This window comes from Anolis carolinensis, chromosome 5 (assembly GCF_035594765.1).
Source record: "Anolis carolinensis isolate JA03-04 chromosome 5, rAnoCar3.1.pri, whole genome shotgun sequence".
Classification (NCBI taxonomy): Eukaryota; Metazoa; Chordata; class Lepidosauria; order Squamata; family Dactyloidae; genus Anolis; species Anolis carolinensis.
In genome coordinates this window covers 200,477,333-200,499,084 of record NC_085845.1, presented here as the reverse complement: position 1 = coordinate 200,499,084, position 21,752 = coordinate 200,477,333, and the positions used below count along the sequence as shown (strand labels likewise).

General features: G+C 43.7%; 1 protein-coding gene across 1 annotated transcript in view; it reads right to left on the bottom strand.

The window, feature by feature from the left end:
* Nucleotides 1-21,752, bottom strand: part of LOC103278805 (collagen alpha-1(VII) chain) — a 93,855-nt gene that overhangs the window by 12,569 nt on the left and 59,534 nt on the right. The window contains exons 16-23 of the mRNA XM_062983331.1: nucleotides 21,669-21,722; nucleotides 18,515-18,568; nucleotides 17,657-17,719; nucleotides 16,485-16,547; nucleotides 8,729-8,845; nucleotides 5,780-5,857; nucleotides 2,879-2,932; nucleotides 902-950 (exon numbers count right to left, since the gene is read on the bottom strand). Coding sequence (XP_062839401.1) covers nucleotides 902-950; nucleotides 2,879-2,932; nucleotides 5,780-5,857; nucleotides 8,729-8,845; nucleotides 16,485-16,547; nucleotides 17,657-17,719; nucleotides 18,515-18,568; nucleotides 21,669-21,722 — 532 coding nt within the window. The remainder of the gene's footprint in view (nucleotides 1-901; nucleotides 951-2,878; nucleotides 2,933-5,779; nucleotides 5,858-8,728; nucleotides 8,846-16,484; nucleotides 16,548-17,656; nucleotides 17,720-18,514; nucleotides 18,569-21,668; nucleotides 21,723-21,752) is intronic.

Genomic DNA, 21,752 nt, shown 5'->3' with positions numbered 1-21,752 from the left:
TGTCTTCTTCTTCTTCTTATTATTATTATTATTATTACCTTTTCTGCCAAAGAATGCTGGTGCCTCACCAAACTGCAGATCCCATGACTCCCTAGCATTGAGCCATCACAGTTAAAGTGGCACCATTCCATGTTGTTGGAAGTAACTAATTAAATAATAATAATAATAATAATAATAATAATAATAATAATAATGCGGTTTTCTGGCATTGTATATTTCTGCCGCTTCGCACAGTCCTGAACACTTGGGAAGTGTTCGGCTTGTGATTTTGTGATACCAAATCCAGCATATAGATCTCTGATGTGTCATACTATGTCTTTGTGTCAATAACAACAACAACAACAACAGGGCTACAAGATGTCATGTTTTCCACTGGAGAAACAGAGTCTGGGACTTTCTGCTTTGCGAAGCCTTGTCCCATTGCTTTGATCAGAAATAAGAAACCTTGATCGGAGATAAGAGCCCAAACTTCCATGAATTGATGATCAGGAGAGAATATTGTCCAACTCCTGGAGGAATGGCCAGAAAAGTGGATCGCTCAGGGAGAGCTCATTCTTTATCGGAGCCAATGTCACTATTTGCAAAACCTTCTTCATCTCTGTTGAGGGTTCAGAGGAATCGTCATGGAACTCAATCAAGAGCCTTGCGAGTGGCACGCCACGGGGAAAGAAACACGCAAAGGTCATGCTTACAAGAGGGACCTCGTGCCCGGCAACGGTTCGGATTCATCTACTTAGCCGGCTAGGCAAAGCAGCCCCATTTGCAACTAATGGGGTGAAATTTGCTTCTCCAGACGAGGCTGTGCCGGCATTCAAATTGATCTAATTTACAGTATTTGGGCGATATGTGTGTGTGTGTGTGTGTATGTCTCAGTGCTAAGGATCAGCTTGGACTCGCTTACCATCTTGGTCCTTTATCTCCGTCCTGACAATATGCTTCACATCATCGACCTGCAACCGCAAAGCAAACACACAAAAACAAAGGCTGGCTTGGTAACAATCCTTGAGTGCTTTTCAATGTCAATATCTAGACATTTGGGAAATGAAGGAATACTCCATTTGAGTGGGTCAGAATTCTATTTACACCGTCATTTTTACTCCCTGAAGCTACAACCCAAATGCTTGCATGATACAAAGGGAAAAACTCAATTTCAAATAAGGAAATGTGGAAACATGGCAAACAATCCCACCCATTAAAAAGTTGTCTTGTTTCTGCACCTATCCAAATTGAATTTATAGCAATTGAGAGAAAGGTTGGTGATACCCTTGTTCTTGGGGTTGGGAATCTGTTTTGGATTTTAGTCTGAACTTGGGTTCTCTTCTCCCAGTTGTGCTGTGGGTCAGTCTTCCACCAGAAAAACCAACAGGTTTTAGTGTATAGAATACCAGAACCTTCTCTTTGGCCCATTTATATAGGGGCTCTCACATACCAGAAGGTAATTGAGGTTTTATGGCTGGCCCATTTTATGGCTGGCATCTGTTCTTTGTCAGCCGACCGGAGATGTTAAAGATTGGAGATCACGACAATCAGTCAGAGAGGAACAGGGGCACAATTTTAAAATGGGACACACAAACTGATATCTTTTGGGGTTTAATGTGCTACTCTATTAGAAAAGTTAACCTATAAATGAAGAGGAGCAAAAGAAGAAATAAAAGAAGACTTATTGCATAGTATGTGCTGCAAACTATTTGCTAGTTATTACATGTGGCAAATTTAAACCACCGAAGGATCTGGATAAATACCAATATAATTATATGCAATAAAAGAAAATTAAAATGCAGCCATAAGAGATGTGACAGAGCTATATTCGTGTAATGTATTATGGATTGGGGAAGAAATTGAAGGGAAGGGGTTTGTTTGGGAAGGAAGGGAATACTTGTTGTAATAGTCGTTTTTTTCGTGTCAGGAGCGACTTGAGAAACTGCAAGTTGCTTCTGGTGTGAGAGAATTGGCCATCAGCAAGGATGTTGCCCAGGGAACGCCCAGGTGTTGATGTTTTACCATCCTTGTGGGAGGTTTCACATGCGGAGCTGGAGCTGACAGAGAGAGCTCATCCCCGCTCTCCCCAAATTTGAACTGCCAACCTGTCAGTCAGCAGTCCTGCCAGCACAAGGGTTTAACCCATTGCGCCACCCAGGGCTCTGTTGTAATAGTGATATTGTATTATTGTTAAAGGTTTTGTAAAATTGAATAAAGTTTTTTAATGTGCCTCTTTTTATGCAATTTTATGCACCATGCCGTGTCCTAAATTGGATTAACTCTCTGGATTTCAGTCTTTTTGAGCATCACAGCCACATTTTAACAACTGTATAGGAAACAAGGATCATTTTGTGTTCTGTGGGACATATGAGATAGTTCATCCTTTAGCCTTTGGATTTCAAGGAGACCAAGGCAGCTGGAAACACATTGAAGGCCCAAACTTGACTTTGGCTGTTATGAATAGCCATCAAGTTGGCTTCAACTTATGGCATCCCTATGAACGAGAGACCTCAAAAATACAGTCTTTGAAACACTCCTACCTAGGTCTTGCAAACAATGCACTATGGCATCTTTAATTGAGTCCATCCACTTGTAGTGCGGTCTCTTCTTTACTTCCAGTTTACCAAGAATAATCAAAACACAAGTTGAAGAGATGAGATAAAAGAAAGAGATGAGGTCTTTGCAAAGTCAGCACCAACTATTCTGCGACAACAAGGACTAACAGCATGTATATATATATACGAAACTTTCCACGGCAGCATTTTTACACGGAGATTCCTCCTATTTCCCTAAAGCTTGTATCCTCTGATCAGGTCCTGAGATTTGGGAAACCTATCAATCCTAGACCTTCACCTTCATGAATTCTTTTCTATGGTCACAATCCATGAATAATACTCACAGACAGTCCGGGGTTTCCTTTCTCTCCTTTCCGACCGATGGAACCGTCTTCTCCCTGTTGAAACAACTTAGTTAATAGCAAAGTTACTTTGATGAACAAGACAGTGACATCTTTCTTTCCCAAAAAGATATACCAGAGCCAGACAAGCAGCAGGTGAAAGGCAAGACTCAGAGAGGCAGAGGATTTGCACTTTCATATTAATTCTGTGAGATTTGAACGGTGCTTCTCCCAAACCAAGGGCTGGCTCATCTTCACAAACAAAGGAAGTAGAAGTCAAGATGTTTTGTGGAGAATGAGAACATACGTGTGTGTGTGTGTGTATGTGTGTGTGTGTGCATTTCTCTGTGTTTTGCGGGATTTATTTATCGTATCAGAAGCAAACTGAGGGCACAGTTGTCATGTATTTAAAAACACAACGTTAAAAACTTGGCATTATACTAAATGTCCCTTGACCAGAATTTGGTGTTGCTGTAAGAAGGTTCTCCATTGTGTATGTGGTAGGGCTCAGGCTGCATTGTAGTCAGTGGTCTGCGGTTTGCTCTTCTCCACACTCGCATGTTGTGGACTCCACTTTGAAGCCCCATTTCTTAAGGCTGGCTCTACATCTCATGATGTTACAGCGCAGTCTGTTAAGCACCTTCCAAGTCGCCAAATCTTCCATGTGCCCAGGAGGGAGTCTCTCATCCAGTATCAGCCATGGGTTGAGGTTCTGGGTTTCAGCCTGCCACTTTTGGACTCTCACTTGCTGAGGTATTCCTGAAAATATCTCTAGAGATCTTAGAAAACTATTTCTTGATTTAAGGCATTGGCATGCTGGCTGATATCTGAACAGGGGATGATAACAGATATCACTGCCTTGGTCCTGTTATGTGGTCCAATACCGGCTAAATAATATAATTCCTTCAGCGGTGAGAGGCATAGACATCCTGTGATAATGCGGCATGTCTCATTAAGAGCCACATCCACTGATTCAAATTGATGAGATGTGTTCCACACTGGGCATGCACACTCAGCAGCAGAGAAGCAAAGCGCAAGGACAGATGTCTTCACCGTGTCTGGTTGGGATCCCCAGGTTGTAGGACAGAAGTAAGGAAAACTGTGCAAATGTTGCATTACACAAAATAAACAATGCTTTGTTGTCTACAGCAGGTGGATTGCCCAGATCTCTGTCTCTGTCTCTGTGTCTCTGTGTCTGTGTCTGTGTCTCTGTGTTTCTGTCTCTGTCTCTGTGTCTCTGTGTCTCCGTGTCTGTGTCTCTCTGTCTCTGTCTCTCTGTCTCTGTGTCTGTGTCTCTCTGTGTCTGTCTCTGTGTCTCTGTCTCTGTGTCTCCGTGTCTGTGTCTCTCTGTCTCTGTCTCTGTGTCTCTGTCTCTGTGTCTCTGTGTCTGTGTCTCTCTGTCTCTGTCTCTCTGTCTCTGTGTCTCTGTGTCTGTGTCTCTCTGTCTCTGTCTCTCTGTCTCTGTGTCTCCGTGTCTCCGTGTCTCTCTGTCTCTGTCTCTCTGTCTCTGTGTCTCTGTCTCTGTGTCTCTGTGTCTGTATCTCTCTGTCTCTGTCTCTGTGTCTCTGTCTCTGTGTCTCCGTGTCTGTGTCTCTCTGTCTCTGTCTCTGTGTCTCTGTCTCTGTGTCTGTGTCTCTCTGTCTCTGTCTCTGTGTCTCTGTGTCTCTGTGTCTCTGTGTCTCCGTGTCTCCGTGTCTCTCTGTCTCTGTCTCTGTGTCTCTGTCTCTGTGTCTCTGTGTCTCTGTGTCTCTGTGTCTGTGTCTGTGTGTCTGTGTCTGTGTCTGTGTCTGTGTCTGTGTCTGTGTCTGTGTCTGTGTCTGTCTCTCTCTCTCTCTCTCTCTCTCTCTCTCTCTCTCTCTCTCTCTCGGCTTGCCTATATGAATTAAATAAAACCTCACCTCACCTTGAATCCAATCCTGGCTGTCTACATGATGGATGGCGATCCATATTCTGGGTCTTCTGCCTTTAGCCTGACTTTGCTTTACTTAGGCAAAGTTGGAGGAAACTCTGGAGTGTTCTGCATCTTTGTGATCATGTGGACAACTGGATCAGGTCCATTTTGGTCTGATGTGCTGTTCAAATGGTCAGCACAAAGGAAGAGAATGCTTCCCCATGTCTCCCAGCTGTCCCTTTTCTAGCATTGCTCAATGGTGAATCAATTGATAACAACAATGAATTTATTATCCACCTCTCCCTGTGGCTCAAAGCGGGATACAACATCATTAGAACAAGAGATAAAACACTATTAAAAGACATGCAGCAAGATGCACAGAGTTAAAATACAAGTTGAAATCCACTGATAACATGCAGATTAAAATTCACAACTCAAAATTGACCAAGGAGATAGCAGGACCCCCTGTAGTATTTAACTCTCCCATATTTTTAATATCAGAAATAGACTTCTGGCTGGTTCTAATTGTGTTTTCTGTCTCTTTCAGTGTTTTGGCAGTACATGTGGCCTTTGGAGAGTGGAACGGGCAATCTATTTCTGTGACAGGCAATCTGATCCATCCTTGTCCTTGAAAGGTGCCTTGTGGACACCTCGGAGCAAGGACTGGCCCCTCTTAGCAGTCCGACTTTTTCATGATGACTTGAAGGTTGGGTTGCTGACCTGAAGGTTGCCGGTTCAAATTCAACCCAGGGAGAGTGGGGATGAGCTCCCTCTATCAGCTCCAGCTCCATGTGGGGACATGAGAGAAGGCTTCCACAAAGATGGTAAAAACATCAAAACATTGTCCCCTGGGCAACGTCCTTGCAATTATTCTCTCACACCAGAAGCGACTTGCAGTTTCTCAAATCATGTAGACAGCCAATTTTCTCACACCAGAAGCAACTTGCAGTTTCTCAAGTCACTCCTAACATGAAAAAAATAAAATCAAAGCAAGAACAAGGCTGGCTCCTCACCTTTCCGCCTTTGTTGCCAGGAGTCCCTGGGGCTCCCTGGAGACACGAGGGTTGCCTTCCTCTTCTGCCTCGTTCTCCCTGGAGATAAAAATACAAAGCCATGGGATGCATTTTGGACACAGTCCAAATGGTCAGATGTGACCTTGTGACCTTGGAGATACAAGCCTAAATCCATTGCTATCGCTAAGAGTCATTACGAGAGCCACAAAGCCATGGTCTGAACCATGAGTTACCAAGTTCAAGGTAGAAGCTGATGAGTTCCAATATGCCATTTGAAGCATAAATGAAAGAAGAGCAGGAATGTACTTGGGGAAGGGGAGAAGGGCTGGCATTCATGCATGGTTAAACAGGTTAGAACATTTACACGAAGAGGAGGAAGGAGCAGCCCTTGAAGAGCCCTGAAAGGGAAGGTCTCGATGAGCGAGAGGATATGGATGGCTTTATCTCCCTCCTCCTTCATCTCCCCTCCCCTCACCGCATCCTAAATTATGAAGGAGTCCACGCAAGGGAAATGGAAGCCATCAAAGGACACAGGCTTCTTTGGCTTCTTGATCTAGGGGTAGGAAGCACAGAAAAGAAGCCTCCCTCCTTCCTCCATAGGATATCAAAGCACCTTGGCTCTTGTATTCATCGCAGGGGTAGAGAAGATCAAAGCAAGGGGTGGTGGCCTTCAGGGTATGCATGTTCTGGGCATCACAGTTCAAGAAGGAGATGGACAAGCTGGATGGCCAAAGGTCTGGAAGTCAGGAATCTCTCTGAGGAGCAGCTGAGGGAGTTGGGGGTGTTTCGCCCGGAGAAGTAACAGTCATGTGGGGACATGAGAGCCATGCTTAAATATGAAGGTTGAATGAAAAGTAATGCCTCCACCTTCGTAACTCCTCAACAGATGGCAGTCCTGGTCTGCGGCAGGTCCTGGCTTGTTCAGTAGACTCTCCTCTACAGTTCCATTTGGCAGGAAGCCTTAGCATTGAACGGTTGTGTTGTTAAAGTGCAAAGTATGGAACCCTGCGCAGACGGGAAGCCTTAGCATTTAACTGTTGTGTTGTTAAAGTGCAAAGTATGGAGCCCTGCGCAGACGGGAAGCCTTAGCATTGAACGGTTGTGTTGTTAAAGTGCAAAGTATGGAGCCCTGCGCAGACGGGAAGCCTTAGCATTGAACGGTTGTGTTGTTAAAGTGCAAAGTATGGAGCCCTGCGCAGACGGGAAGCCTTAGCATTGAACGGTTGTGTTGTTAAAGTGCAAAGTATGGAGCCCTGCGCAGACGGGAAGCCTTAGCATTGAACGGTTGTGTTGTTAAAGTGCGAAGTATGGAACCCTGCACAGACGGGAAGCCTTAGCATTGAACGGTTGTGTTGTTAAAGTGCGAAGTATGGAACCCTGCGCAGACGGGAAGCCTTAGCATTGAACGGTTGTGTTGTTAAAGTGCAAAGTATGGAGCCCTGCGCAGACGGGAAGCCTTAGCATTGAACGGTTGTGTTGTTAAAGTGCGAAGTATGGAACCCTGCGCAGACGGGAAGCCTTAGCATTGAACGGTTGTGTTGTTAAAGTGTGAAGTCTGGAACCCTGCACAGACGGGGAAGCCTTAGCATTGAACGGTTGTGTTGTTAAAATGTGAAGTCTGGAACCCTGCACAGACGGGGAAGCCTTAGCATTGAACGGTTGTGTTGTTAAAGTGCGAAGTATGGAACCCTGCACAGACAGGGAAGCCTTAGCATTGAACGGTTGTGTTGTTAAAGTGTGAAGTCTGGAACCCTGCACAGACGGGGAAGCCTTAGCATTGAACGGTTGTGTTGTTAAAGTGCAAAGTATGGAACCCTGCACAGATGGTCGGTCAATGTGACTTAAGCAACATGCGGTCACTGAATTCTTGACCACAGAAGGTGTCACCCCAAAGGAGGTTCCTCAGAGAATGCAAGCTGTTTATGGTGATTGCGTTGATACGAGTCCTGTGCACTGTTGGATGAGTAAGTTGAAAGCTGTTGAGGTGGGAACATCTGACTTGTGCGACAAACAAAGAGTTGGACGTCCTGTGACAGCAACCACCGAGTTTCACAAGCAAAATGTTGACAGATTGATTCAGGACGATCATCGTATCACTTAGAGAGAAATTTCAAGCATGATCGGCATTTCACAAGAACGTGTGGATCACATTATTGCTTTGCTTGGCTATCGGAAGATCTGTGCACGATTCATACCCAGGATGCTGACGCCTGAAATGAAAGCGCAGACGTGAAATTTGCCAGGAACTCCTCTCACGTTATGAGAATGAAGGTGATGCCTTTCACCTTCTGCTGTCAAGAATTCAGTGACTGCACGTTGCTTAAGTCGCATTCACCGACTGTCTGCGCAGGGTTCCATACTTCGCACTTTAACAACACAACTGTCCAATGCTGAGGCTTCCCGCCAAATGGAACTGTAGAGGAGAGTCTACTGAACAAGCCAGGATCTGCCGAATGCCAGTTCTGCCATCAGTTGAGGAATTACGAAGGTGGAGGCATTATTTTTCATTCAACCCTCGCATTTGGATGGGTGTGTCATTGAGGAAGAGCAAGCTTCTCTTCTGCTGTTCCAGGGATGAGGACATGGAGTAATGGATTGCAATTGCAAGGAAAGAGAGTCCACCTAAACAATAGGGACTTCATCACAAGGCATGGTAGACCTTTGAGTCATTTTAGACCTAAGTGACTTTATCCTGTGAGTTTCTCAGCCAGATTTGTTTGGAGAGGGGCTACCCTTGCCTTTCTATGAGGCTGAGAGAGTGTGAATAGACCAAGCCCCACCCCCAAGACCAGATTTCTACGTCTGAGCAGAGATTGGGACCCTGGTCTCCCAGCATCGTAGTCAAACACTGAAACCACGGCACCACAGAGGCTCTTCAGACCTGGTTAGTCTACTAAAGAAAAGTCAATGACCATTTGTTTGAGCGATGCAAGAAATGTTAGTCCTTACCTTTGGCCCCAGCTCTCCCTGTGGTCCTTGTGGGCCAGGTGGGCCTGCAACACCCACCTTGCCAGGTAGGCCCATCTGTCCTTTAAAGCCTCCCAGGCCAGGAACCCCCTTGGAGCCCTGCAAAACGAGGAAAAGAGGCAAAATGTCAGGAGGACAATCTACTTCAATACATACATACATAACAATAACAACAAATTACCCACCACTCCTCATGACTCCTCAAGCTGTGAGAAGAGGTAGGTTATAAATAAACAATTATTATTATTATTATTATTATTATTATTATTATTATTATTATTATTATTATTATTGTATGACACAGCAAACAAGATAGACATGTTGGATTTCGTATCACAAAACCACAAGTCGAACACTTCCCAAGTGTCTAGGACTGTGTGATGTATTTTGGGATGATGAGTGCAGATCCCAGTAGGGTGGCCTTTTGCAGTTGGCAGATCGTAATTTTGTCAATGTCTATTGTTTCCAAATGCCGGCTGAGATCTTTTGGCACGGCACCCAGTGTGCCCATCACCACCGGGACCACCTGCACTGGTTTCTGCCAGAGTCTTTGAAGTTCAATCTTGAGGTCCTGATAGCGGCTGAGTTTTTCCTGTTGTTTTTCGTCAATGCGACTGTCACCTGGGATGGCAACATCAATGATCCAAACCTTTTTCTTTTCCACAACTGTGATGTCTGGTGTGTTGTGTTCCAGTACTTTGTCAGTCTGGATTCGGAAGTCCCACAGTATCTTTGCATGTTCATTTTCCAATAATTTTGCAGGTTTGTGATCCCACCAGTTCTTTGCTGCTGGGAGGTGGTACTTGAGGCATAAGTTCCAATGAATCATTTGGGCCACATAGTTGTGCCTCTGTTTGTAGTCTCTCTGTGCGATTTTCTTACAGCAGCTTAGTATATGATCCATGGTTTCATCGGTTTCCTTGCACAGTCTGCATTTTGGGTCACTGGCTGATTTTTCGATCTTGGCCTTGATTGCCTTTGTCCTGATGTCTTGCTCCTGGGCTGCAAGGATCAGGCCTTCTGTCTCCTTCTTCAGGGTCCCATTCGTGAGCCAGAGCCAGGTCTTCTCCTTATCAGCTTTTCCTTCAATTTTGTCAAGGAACTTTACATGCAATGTTTTGTTGTGCCAGCTGTCAGATCTAGTTTGTAGTGCGGTTTTCTTGTACTGGTTTTTTGTCTGCTGTGCTTTGAGGAGTTTCTGATTGTTGACTTCAATCAAAGCAGGTTCTTCACTTTGCTTTACATATTCTGCCAGGGTATGTTCTTCTTCTTTGACTGCTTGTTTTACTTGGTTGGATTTATTCTATAGTCAGGGTTAACAGGATTTTGGCCAATATTTGTTGAGTACAGTAGATGTAGAAGATAGTGCTTATATATTATTTGATTTTCTGATCAGCCAAAATGTATCTCTTTGAGAGCAGAGTTAGCAGCTGTTCTAAGTACACTACCTCATAGTCCTAATGAGCCTCTTAGAAATCACAGAATCAGATTAAAATCTGGAAGGCCCCCATATAAAACCCCCAATGGAGTTAACCTAAAGCCACAAAGGAAAACATTAGCGGCTACACTCAGTCTTAGCACAGACATCTGGTTTTATGCCAATGAGAGACACTAACCCAAATTTCTTCTCAGCAATTTTAAAAACCACTTCTCTCCCCTCTTCCCTAAAGATATCTTTTCAGAAAGACGTGTCAAGAAGGAAGCAGGAGCTGTTGAGTCTGCAAGACCTGAGAACGTTTGTTGATAACAGGGAGACTTGGAGGTCTCTTCTATGGGATCCCCATAAATTGAAGTTGACTTAACAGAGGTTAACAAACAGAGGTGGTCCACCAGCGAGGCCATTTAGGTGGTCGCCTGTAGCGCAATCATTCCGGGGGTGCAGTGAGGCCCCCGGAAGGATGGCGCCACCCCCTGCCTCCTTCTTCGGGCCTTGCGGGCCTTCTTCAGGCCGCCCGGCCCACCGGAAGGCCCGATGCGGGCTCTGGAGTGCCCGACGCAGGCTCCAGAAGGCACAGCGCAGGCTCCAGAAGCCTGCATTGGGCCTTCCAGTGGGCCGGGTGGGCCTTCCGGAGCTCACGCTGGGCCTTCCGGAGCCCGCACTGGGCACTCCGGAGCCCGCGTCAGGCACTCCGGACCCGCTGCCGTCTGTTGGAAGCAAGGCAAGTGGGATTTCTTTGTCTGTGGAATAATGTCCAGCATTGGAGAAATGACCATGTGGCTTCACGGCCTGGCTTCCTCTTGCCTGGGAGAATCCTTTTTTGGGAGGTGTTAGCTTTTATTTTTCAGTGATTGGGGTTTTTTTTGGGGGGGAGCGCCAAAATTTCTGTTCGCCTATACTTGAAAATTACCTTGGACCTGCTCTGTTAACAAAAGCCTTTACTCTTGGATAGAAGGATTTGCACATTCGCCTCCCACCGGAAGACAACCCATGAAAACTGGAGCCTCATGTTCAAGCAGAGTTCTGGCAACTCAAATTTCCACTCTCATGATAGAATTTATTTTGAATTTCTGTGGAGTGATGGTTGAATGTTGCCTGGCTCAACATCCTCTTTGTTGGTTCGAATAAGTTGGTCTTCTTTCCTTGTCTCTATAAATAGGAACCGATCCATCTCACTCCACGCGGCCCAAGAACTCTCCCAGGGAAGGAGATGAATGGCTCAAGAAAGGCAGTTATGAGGCCCTTCCGCTTCAGGTGGGGGAACCTGGCAATGACGGATGAGATGAATTCCCCGTGTCTGGCAGGCCGGCTTTCCTATTTAGTCCAAGTGACCCCCTGCGACTCCTTGAGCAATTATTACAAGAGACGAGGCAGCGCAAATGGAGAGACTGGAGAAGCGGAAGGACTGGAGCGATTAGCAAAGAGGTCAAGAGAGGCCGGCCTTCTTTGCCTCTTGACTTCCTTTGAGTAATGTTGAGTAATCAGAGTGGCAACAACAAACCCCCAGGGCCATCCAGTCCAACCCCCTTCTGCCAGGCGGGAGGACACAATCCGAGCACTCCCGACTGATGGCCATCCAGACTCTGTCTAAAAGCCCACAAGGAAGAAAGCTCTGACAGACTCCCAGGCAGCAGCATAGTCTACTGTCAACAGCCCTAACTATCGGGTCGTTCTTCCTAATGTTTAGGTGGAATCTCTTTTCCTGAGTAAAGGGAGGGCTTTAATCATAGAATCAAAGAGTTGGAAGAGACCTCATGGACCATCCAGTCTAACCCTTTCCTAAGAAGCAGGAAATCACATTCAAAGCACCCCTGAAAGATGGCCATCCAGCCTCTGCTTCAAAGCCTCCAAAGGAGGAGCCTCCACCACAGAGAGTTCCACTGCTGAACTGCCCCCACAGTGAGGAAGTTCTTCCTGATGTTCAGGTGGAATCTCCTTCACTGTAGTTTGAATCCATTGTTCCATTGTATCCAAGTATCCAGGACAGAAGAAACCAAGCTTTCTTCTTCCTTCCTATGACTTCCTCTCACATCTTGATCCATGGCCCTCATCATGTCTCCTCTCTCAGGCTTCTCTTCTGCAGGCTAAACATGCCCAGCTCTTTAAGCCGCTCCTCATAGGGCTTGTTCTCCAGAGCCTTGATCATTTTAGTTGCCCTCCTCTGGACACATTCCAGCTTGTCAACATCTGCCTTCAATTGCGGTGCCCAGAATTGGACACAGTGTGATTCTAGACATGGTCTGACCAAGGCAGAATAGAAGGATAGCATGAATTCCCTGGATCTAGACACTAGACTCCTATTGATGTAGGTCAAAATCCCACTGGCTTTTTTTTGCCGCTGCATCACATTGTAGGCTCATGTTCAACTTGTTGTCCACGAGGACTCCAAGATCTTTTTCACATGTCCTGCTGTCAAGTCAGGCATCATTCCCCATTCTGTAGCTTGCATTTTTCCCTCCTGAACTTCATTTTGTTCGTTTCGTCCCATCTCTCTAATCCTTTGGCGTCAGAAAGGTCTCAAATGAAACACGACCCCTCCTATGGGAAGTTTGGGAGGAAAGTTTGCTCATTGTTTGATGTTGTCAGATCCCGATGCAAATCAAAGAATAGAGGATTTCCAAGACATCCTGTTGCTCACTGCCTTGCTCAGATCTTGCCGTGTTTTCTTTGGATGAGGCAATACATCTACCTTCCTCTTTTCGGAGTGTCTTACATTTTGCTGCTGTTCTTGCTACGTGTCTTCAAGCTAATTCTGACTAATGGCAATACTCTCTTAGGGTTTTCTTGGCAAGGAGGATGTGCAATTGCCTCCCTCTAAGGCCGGGATTGTGTGCCTTGCCTATGGTAACACAGTAGGTTTCCACGGGTACATCTCCACTGTAGAATTAATACAGTTTGATCAGGTTTAACAACCATGGCTCAATGCTATGGAATCAAGCGAGCTGTATGTAAAAAATTCAAAATGACAAAATCCCAAGCACTTTTCGTCCCAAGCATTTCAGAAAAGGGATGCCCAACCTGGTACATGAAACATGAATTTTGTATTTAAGCTTGGGGTTACTTCTCCCAAAATATATATCAAATGCAAAAATTACCAAACTGCAAACACTTCCGATGCCAAGCAGTTTAGATACATAATGAGATATATCTTAGGAGGTGGGATCCTGTTCAGACTAGAAGTAAACCAAAACAGAAGGAGAACACCTCTCTGAGCATGCACAGAGTATATCCCCAACCTAGGAGCCCCCAGTGGCGCAGTGGGTTAAACCCTTGTGCAGGCAGGACTGATGACTTGAAGATTGGATTACTGACCTGAAGGCTGCCTGTTCGAATTCGAATCAGGGAGAGTAGGGGTGAGCTCCCTCTATCAGCTCCAGCTCCATGCGGGGACATGAGAGAAGCCTCCCACAAGGATGGTAAAAACTTCAAAACATCCGACCATCCCGTGGGCAATGTCCTTGCAGACGGCCAATTCTCTCACACCAGAAGTGACTTGCAGTTTTCAAGTCACTCCTGACATGAAAAAAGTGATTTGTAGTTTCACAAGGTCTTTAAGCCTTTGGGAATGTGTGAATTGCCTACGGTAACATAGTAGGTTTCTATGGGTGCATCTCCACTGTAGAATTAATACAGTTTGACCAGGTTTTAGCAACCATGGCTCAGTGCTATGGAATCAAGTAAGTTGTGGTTTCAGAAGGTCTTCAGGCCTTTCTGCCTCATCAAACTACAACTCCCATTACACCATAGCATTGAATTATGGTGTTCAAACTGCATGGATTTTACAGGGGAGATACACCCTTAGACAAAACAACAACAACAAACGAACAACAACAAAACTAAAAGAGCTGCTTCATGAATGTTTAGTCAACCCTCTAAACCAGTGATGGCCAACCTATGACACGCGTGTCAGCACTGACACGCCTAGCCATTTTTGCTGACACGCTGCCGCATGCAGATTGATTGGATGACTAATGTCTTTTGTGGCCAAATTTGGTGTGATTTGGTCCAGTGGTTTTGTTGTTTACTCCATGGGAATTATGCACATTATATACTTATATATACAGTAGAGTCTCACTTATCCAAGCCCCGCTAATCCAAGCTTCTGGATTATCCAAGCCATTTTTGTAGTCAATGTTTTCAATATATCGTGATATTTTGGTGCTAAATTCGTAAATACAGTAATTACAACATAACATTACTGCGTATTGAACTACTTTTTCTGTCAAATTTGTTGTATAACATGAAGTTTTGGCGCTTAATTTGTAAAATCATAACCTAATTTGATGTTTAATAGGCTTTTCCTTAATCCCTCCTTATTATCCAAGATATTCGCTTATCCAAGCTTCTGCCGGCCCGTTTAGCTTGGATACGTGAGACTCTACTGTATATACAGTAGAATCTCACTTATCCAACACTCACTTATCCAATGTTTTGGATTATCCAACGCATTTTTGTAGTCAATGTTTTCAATACATCGTGATATTTTGGTGCTAAATTCATAAATACAGTAATTACTACATAGCATTACTGCATATTGAACCACTTTTTCTTTAAAGTTTGTTGTATAACATGATGTTTTGGTGCTTAATTTATATAATCATAACCTAATTTGATGTTAATAGGCTTTTTCTTAATCTCTCCTTATTATCCAACATATTCGCTTATCCAACGTTCTGCCAGCCCGTTTACGTTGGATAAGCGAGACTCTACTGAATAATCATTCTATTATTATTCTATTATTATTGTAGTATATTATTATATTATTACTATTATATTATTATTATATTATTCATTATTCATGACTACATTGAAATTACAATAGAGAGAAATCAGTGTGGAAATTTCAAGAGGTACCATAGATTGTTGTACATGGAAATAATGGTAGTAAATAGTTTTTGATTTATTAAATACAGTTATATATTACAATTATATATTTTTGTTATTTAAACTATACATATTGTGAAATTATGTTTTTTTTTCTCAAAGTTTTTTGGTGAATTTTGACACACCAAATGCAAAAGGTTGCCCATCATTGCTCTAAACCAGGGGTCCCCAAACTAAGGCCCGGGGCCAGATGCGGCCCTCCGAGGTCATTTACCTGGCCCCCACCCTCAGTTTTATAATATAATATAATATATATACATATAATATTGATAATAATATTATAATGTAATGCAATATAACACTAATAATAATACCATATAATAATATTAATGATATATTCTATATTACATATAATATTACTAATAATATTACAGTATAGTGGTATCTCCTGCCAACCTAGCAGTTGGAAAACATGCAAATGTGAGTAGATCAATAGGTACCGCTCCGGCGGGAAGGTAACAGTGCTCCATGCAGTCATGCCGGCCACATGAGCTTGGAGGTGTCTATGGACAACTCCGGCTCTTCGGCTTAGAAATGGAGATGAGCACCAACCCCCACAGTCAGACATGACTGGACTTAACGTCAGGGGAAACCTTTACCTTTACTATAGTGGTATAGTTCAATATAGTAATATATAATGCTAATATTGTGCTATGCTAATAATATAATATATTGTATATAGATATAAATTGTAAGCCGCTCTGAGTCCCCTTCGGAGTGAGAAGGGTGTGATACAAATGTAGTAAATAAATGCAGTAAATAATAAATAAATAAATAAATTTTAGACTTAGGCTCACCCAAAGTCTGAAATGACTTGAAGGCACATAACAACAACAGCAGCAGCAACAACAACAACAACAACAACCCTAATTAACTTGACTATCTCATTGGCCAGAAGCAGGACCACACTTCCCATTGAAATCCTGAAAAATGTATGTTGGTTAAAAAAAATTATTTTTAAATATTGTATTGTTCTTTCATTGTTGTTGTTGTTGTTTTTGCACTACAAATAAGACATATGCAGTGTGCATCGGAATTTGTTTGTATTTTTTTCAAATGATAATCCGGCCCCTCAACAGTCTGAAGGATTGTGGACCGGCCCTCGGCTTAAAAAGTTTGAGGACCCCTGATCTAAACATTCATAAAGCAGCTCTTAATAGAGATTCCATGTGGCAACATCTCTTTTCTGATTTACTTAGCCAAAGAAGAATGGCCTTCTAGTGTGATCAAAGCCACCGCTGGGAAACAAAGACCCAACAAAAGAGCCTCCAAGGGAGACATTATCCAAGGAGGGTGGCCTTTGCCAGGCAGAAAGGACACCTGTGTCCCATCTTTGGCCTGTAATAGTATTAACCGCGGCTGATTTGTATCTGGAAAAGAGGTAACCTTTTGCAATGTTACTTTGGGAGCACTAACCTTTTCTCCTTTCTGCCCCGTAATTCCCTGGGACCCGTCGGTACCAGACTCTCCACGTTCGCCCTGAAGAGCAAAAGGCAAATACGCAAACGAGAATGCATGTTTCAGGGATACTCGATATACACACCAATGTGGGCAGGCTTTGAAGCTGAAAGGCCATTCAATGCTAATCAAGGTGGCCAGTTGCAACATTCACACTTGCCTCAAACAGACAAGAGTTCTTTCTCCCACCCGGGACCTTCCACAGATATATACATCCCACTTGCATAGTTTCCAACAGACCTCACAACCTCTGAGGATGCCTGCCATAGATGTGGGCGAAACATCAGGAGAGAATGCTTCTGGAACATGTCCAGACAGCCCAGAAAACTTATAGCAACCCAGTAATAAATACTGTTTGTAAAAAGGTAAAGGTAAAGGTTTTCCCCTGATGTTAAGCCCAGTCATGACCGACTCTGGGGGGTTGGTGCTCATCTGCATTTCTAAGCCGAAGAGCCGGCGTTGTCCATAGACACCTCCAAGGTCATGTGGCCATAGGCATGACTGCATGGAGCGCCGTTACCTTCCCGCCGGAGCGGTACCTATTGATCTACTCACATTTGCATGTTTTCGAACTGCTAGGTTGGCAGGAAAATACTGTTTGACACCACTTTAACTACCCTGGCTCAATGCTTCAGAATAATGTGAGTTGCAGTTTGACAAAGCCTTTACCTTTCTTAAACATTAGCCTCATCAAACTAGAAATCCCAAGAATCCATGTCATGGAGCCATTGAAGTGGTGCTAAACTACATTCATGCTACCATGCATCTCCCCTTTGCAATAGATTCTGTGGCAATTTCTTTTGCTTTTTGAAAAAAAAAATCCAACCCAAAAATGAGATGTGAAACAATAGTTATATGGGTTGTTGTATGTTTTCCGGGCTGTATGGCCATGTTCCAGAAGCATTCTCTCCTGACATTTCACCCACATCTATGGCAAGCATCCTCAGAGGTGGTGAGGTATGCCTGCCATAGATGTGGGCAAAACGTCAGGAGAGAATACTTCTGGAACATGGCTATACAGCCCGGAAAACATACAACAATCCTGTGATCCCGGCCATGAAAGCCTTCGACAACACAATAGTTATATGCATCCTTTATACCTGGAAGATGGAAAGGATTTTGTAGCTCACCTTTGGGCCGACAAGTGCGTCTAACCCTGGCATTCCTGGCCTCCCAATACCACCAGTTTCTCCCTAGAGATGGAATAATATACAGAAACATATCAACTGGTTCCATTCAGTGGCTTTTGATATCTCACTATAGATTTGGACTCTGAAAGCAAGACTCCTAAGAGGTTTTAGTGCAGCATCAATATAAGCCAGTTTACCTACTTCAGACTCCACAATTAAAAACATGCAAAAGATAATAATAATAATAATAATAATAATAACAACAACAACAACAACAACAATAATAACAATAACAACACTTTATTTATATTTTGCCCTTCTCCCTGAGGGTACTCAGAGCGGATTACAGCATATATACAGACACAGGCAAACATTCAATGCCTTGTTAAAATGAAATACAATGAGACACAAATACACAAACAAAGGCAAAGGCTTCCCCTTTCATTCCTGGCTCTGGCGGAGATGCTCTTCTTCATTTCCAAACTGAGGAGCTTGCATTGTTCATAGACACCTCCTGGTTGTGTGGCCAACAAGACTGCTTGGAGTGTCTTTTTTTGCCTTTTCCTGCCAAAGTGGTACCTATTTATCTACTCACATTACATGTTTTCGAACTGCTAGGTTGGCAGGAGCTAGGGCTAACAGTGGGAGCTCATCCCGTCCTGCGGATTCGGACTGCCCACCTTCAGGTCAGCAGTTCAGCAGCACAAGGGTTTAACCCATTATGCTGTGTTCATACAGTTATGAACAAAAATCCATTAAAAATACAATACAACTGTTAAGTATGATTGCAGCAAATGGTTTTAATAATGCGAGCCACCTTTCCGAAAGGAGAGGACAAATAACATCAACCCAACTTACCTTGATGCCATGTGAACCCGGAGGTCCTGTCCTCCCTGGCAAACCACGTAAACCCTAAGGACAAATAGTAAACAGATCATGAAAACACACATGGAGAACTGGATCTCTCTTCCATCCCATTGCAATCAGAGCCAGTAATGTGATTGTGAGTTTCACAAATAATATTCTGCTAAGTATTTTTCTATGCAGGTTCTGGGTCATAGTTCCATCTATGCCCAATATCTTGCTGACATCAGAGTTGCAAAGCAGGAGGCTTTCTAGTCCTATATGTCATTTTCTTGCCAATACCAACTATGGCATTGGTTCTTCTAACCTAGTGCTCTCAATACACATAGAAAACTAGATCTCCCCCCTCCTGTTGCAAGTAAAGCCCATAATGTGATGGTGAGCTCCATAAATGATATTGTACCAAGCATAATTTTTCTATTTATGTTTCTGGTTTATGTTGAATCAGTTAAGCAAAGTATCTGGCTGGCAGTAGAGTTTCAAGACAAAATGCTTTCTAATCCTAAACTGAGATCTGCTTATCGTCCTCCATCCAAATATTAACTATGGCTTTGATCCTGGTCCTCAAGATAATCACTGAAGGTGCTCTAATCTCGTCAGGAACAGAGTTGGATTTACACGGGTGAATAATTAACAAGGAATTTAAGGTAGTAAAGGTAAAGATTTTCCCTTTGCATTGAGTCTAATCGTGTCCGACTCTGTGGGTTGGTGCTCATCTCCATTACTAAGCCAAAGAAGCAGCGTTGTCCATAGACACCTCCAAGGCTATGTGGCCGCTAGCATGAATGCATGGAGTGCCATAACCTTCCTGCTGGAGCGGTACCTATTGATCTGCTCACATTTGCATGTTTTCGAACTGCTAGGTTAGCAGAAGCTGGAGCTAACAGCAGGAGCTCACCCTGCTCCCTAGATTCAAACCACCAACCTTTCAATCAGCAAGTTCAGCAGCTCAACGCTTTAACCCTCTGTGCCACCATGGGCTCATTATTATTATTATTATTGACACAACGATGTTGTATGACACAGCAAACAAGATGCTGGATTTCGTTTCACAAAACCACAAGTCGAACACTTCCCAAGTGTCTAGGACTGTGTGATGTATTTTCGGATGATGCGTGCAGATCCCAGCAGGGTGGCCTTTTGCAGTTGGCAGATCCTAATTTTGTCAATGTCTATTGTTTCCAAATGCCGGCTGAGATCTTTTGGCACGGCACCCAATGTGCCCATCACCACCGGGACCACCTGCACTGGTTTCTGCCAGAGTCTTTGAAGTTCAATCTTGAGGTCCTGATAGCGGCTGAGTTTTTCCTGTTGTTTTTCATCAATGCGACTGTCACCTGGGATGGCGACATCAATTATCCAAACCTTGTTCTTTTCCACAACTGTGATATCTGGTGTGTTGTGTTCCAGAACTTTGTCAGTCTGGATTCGGAAGTCCCACAGTATCTTTGCGTGTTCATTTTCCACGACCTTTGCTGGTTTGTGATCCCACCAGTTCTTTGCTGCTGGCAGGTGGTACTTGATGCATAAGTTCCAATGGATCATTTGGGCCACACAGTTGTGCCTCTGTTTGTAGTCTGTCTGTGCAATTTTCTTACAGCAGCTGAGGATATGATCAATGGTTTCGTCAGCTTCCTTGCACAGTCTGCATTTTGGGTCATCAGCTGATTTTTCAATCTTGGCCTTAATTGCATTTGTTCTGATGGCTTGCTCCTGGGCTGCAAGGATCAGGCCTTCTGTCTCCTTCTTCAGGGTCCCATTCGTATTATTATTATTATTATTATTATTATTTTGTGTCAGGAGCAACCGGAGTTGCTTCTAGAGTGAGAGAATTGGCCATCTGCAAGGACATTGCCCAGGGGATGCCCGGATGTTCTGATGTTTTACCATCCTTGTGGGAGGCTTCTCTTATGTCCCCGCATGGAGCTGGAGCTGATAGAGGGAGCTCATCCGCGCTCTCCCCGGGTGGGATTCAAACCTGGCAGCTTTCAGGTCAGCAACCCAACCTTCAAGTCACAAGGCTTTTATCCCCTAAGCCACCGGAGGCTCTATTATTATTATTATTATTATTATTATTATTATTATTATTATTATTATTTTTTTTTTAACCCACTGTGCCACTAGGGGCTCCAACGAGTAATTTAGTATAGCAATCAAAATTCAAAATTCTAACTTTTCCGGAGACTAACAACTAAAATTTCTAGGAAAAGTTGCAGGCTTGACTCAGCTGTAGTTCTTGCTTACTTTTGCCTTCCTTCTGTGTCCTTTCTTGCCTTGTCTTCCATACACCTGTGGCAGGGTTTCTTTAACTTGTAACACCAACTTTTAGCACTAACTTCTGAACATGCAATGTGTTTTGTTTTTTTGCTCCTCTCGCACCTTCTTGCAAATGGCTGGCTCCAAGGAAGCTGCTGGAATTGGCTATGAAGTTCCACCTCTGGGAAAGAGCATCTATGGTTCCCTCTCATGAACTATACAACAAAAACTGAACCTCCTCTTTAAAAAAGCTGAAAATGGTGTCAGAGTTTTATATTATTTAGGTCATTTCTTATGTGAAAATGAATAAGTGTTTGTAAGAATCATGTCCTATCCATGTATGACAAGCAGCAATCAAGACACCTGCTAAACACTGAGGGCTATTAATAGAGACTGAGTAAATCTTGAGTTAGTGAATGCGGATGTGAATATGAGGATGCTGGTGACGATGATGGTGTTGCTGTTGGAAAGCTGTTGGAGTGGAGCTAAAGAAAGCTTGAAGATAACATTTTGTTTCGCCAGTTGAAAGCTGCTGATAAAAGCCAAGGACTGTTATGTTTGTATATATTTTCATATAAACCTTTCTTTACTAAAAGACAGTTTGTTTTGGGGTTTTCTCCTTGGACGAAGGGTGCAGCTTCCGCAGAAGGGGTTGAATGTTTGGAACCCCAGTTTGATAGCTGCGACAAATAGTAAAGTCTTTGTGGTGGTATGACAGTCCATTTAACCCAATGCACTCAACTCCGATTGTCAGCTAGAGTTTCAAGCAGGATTCTCTCCTAGCCTTACCAAGAAATCCCTGGCATACCTCCCTTGTGGTTTCCCATCCTACTTAGTTTCCCTCATTTGGCTGGTTCGGGATAGTATAGCAGCCCCTTAGAAGTGTTTGTACCTTTGCACCTTTCCGTCCGATGTCTCCCGTGATTCCAGAATCGCCTTTTCCTCCCTGAAAGCATAAGAACAAATGCAGTTTGCA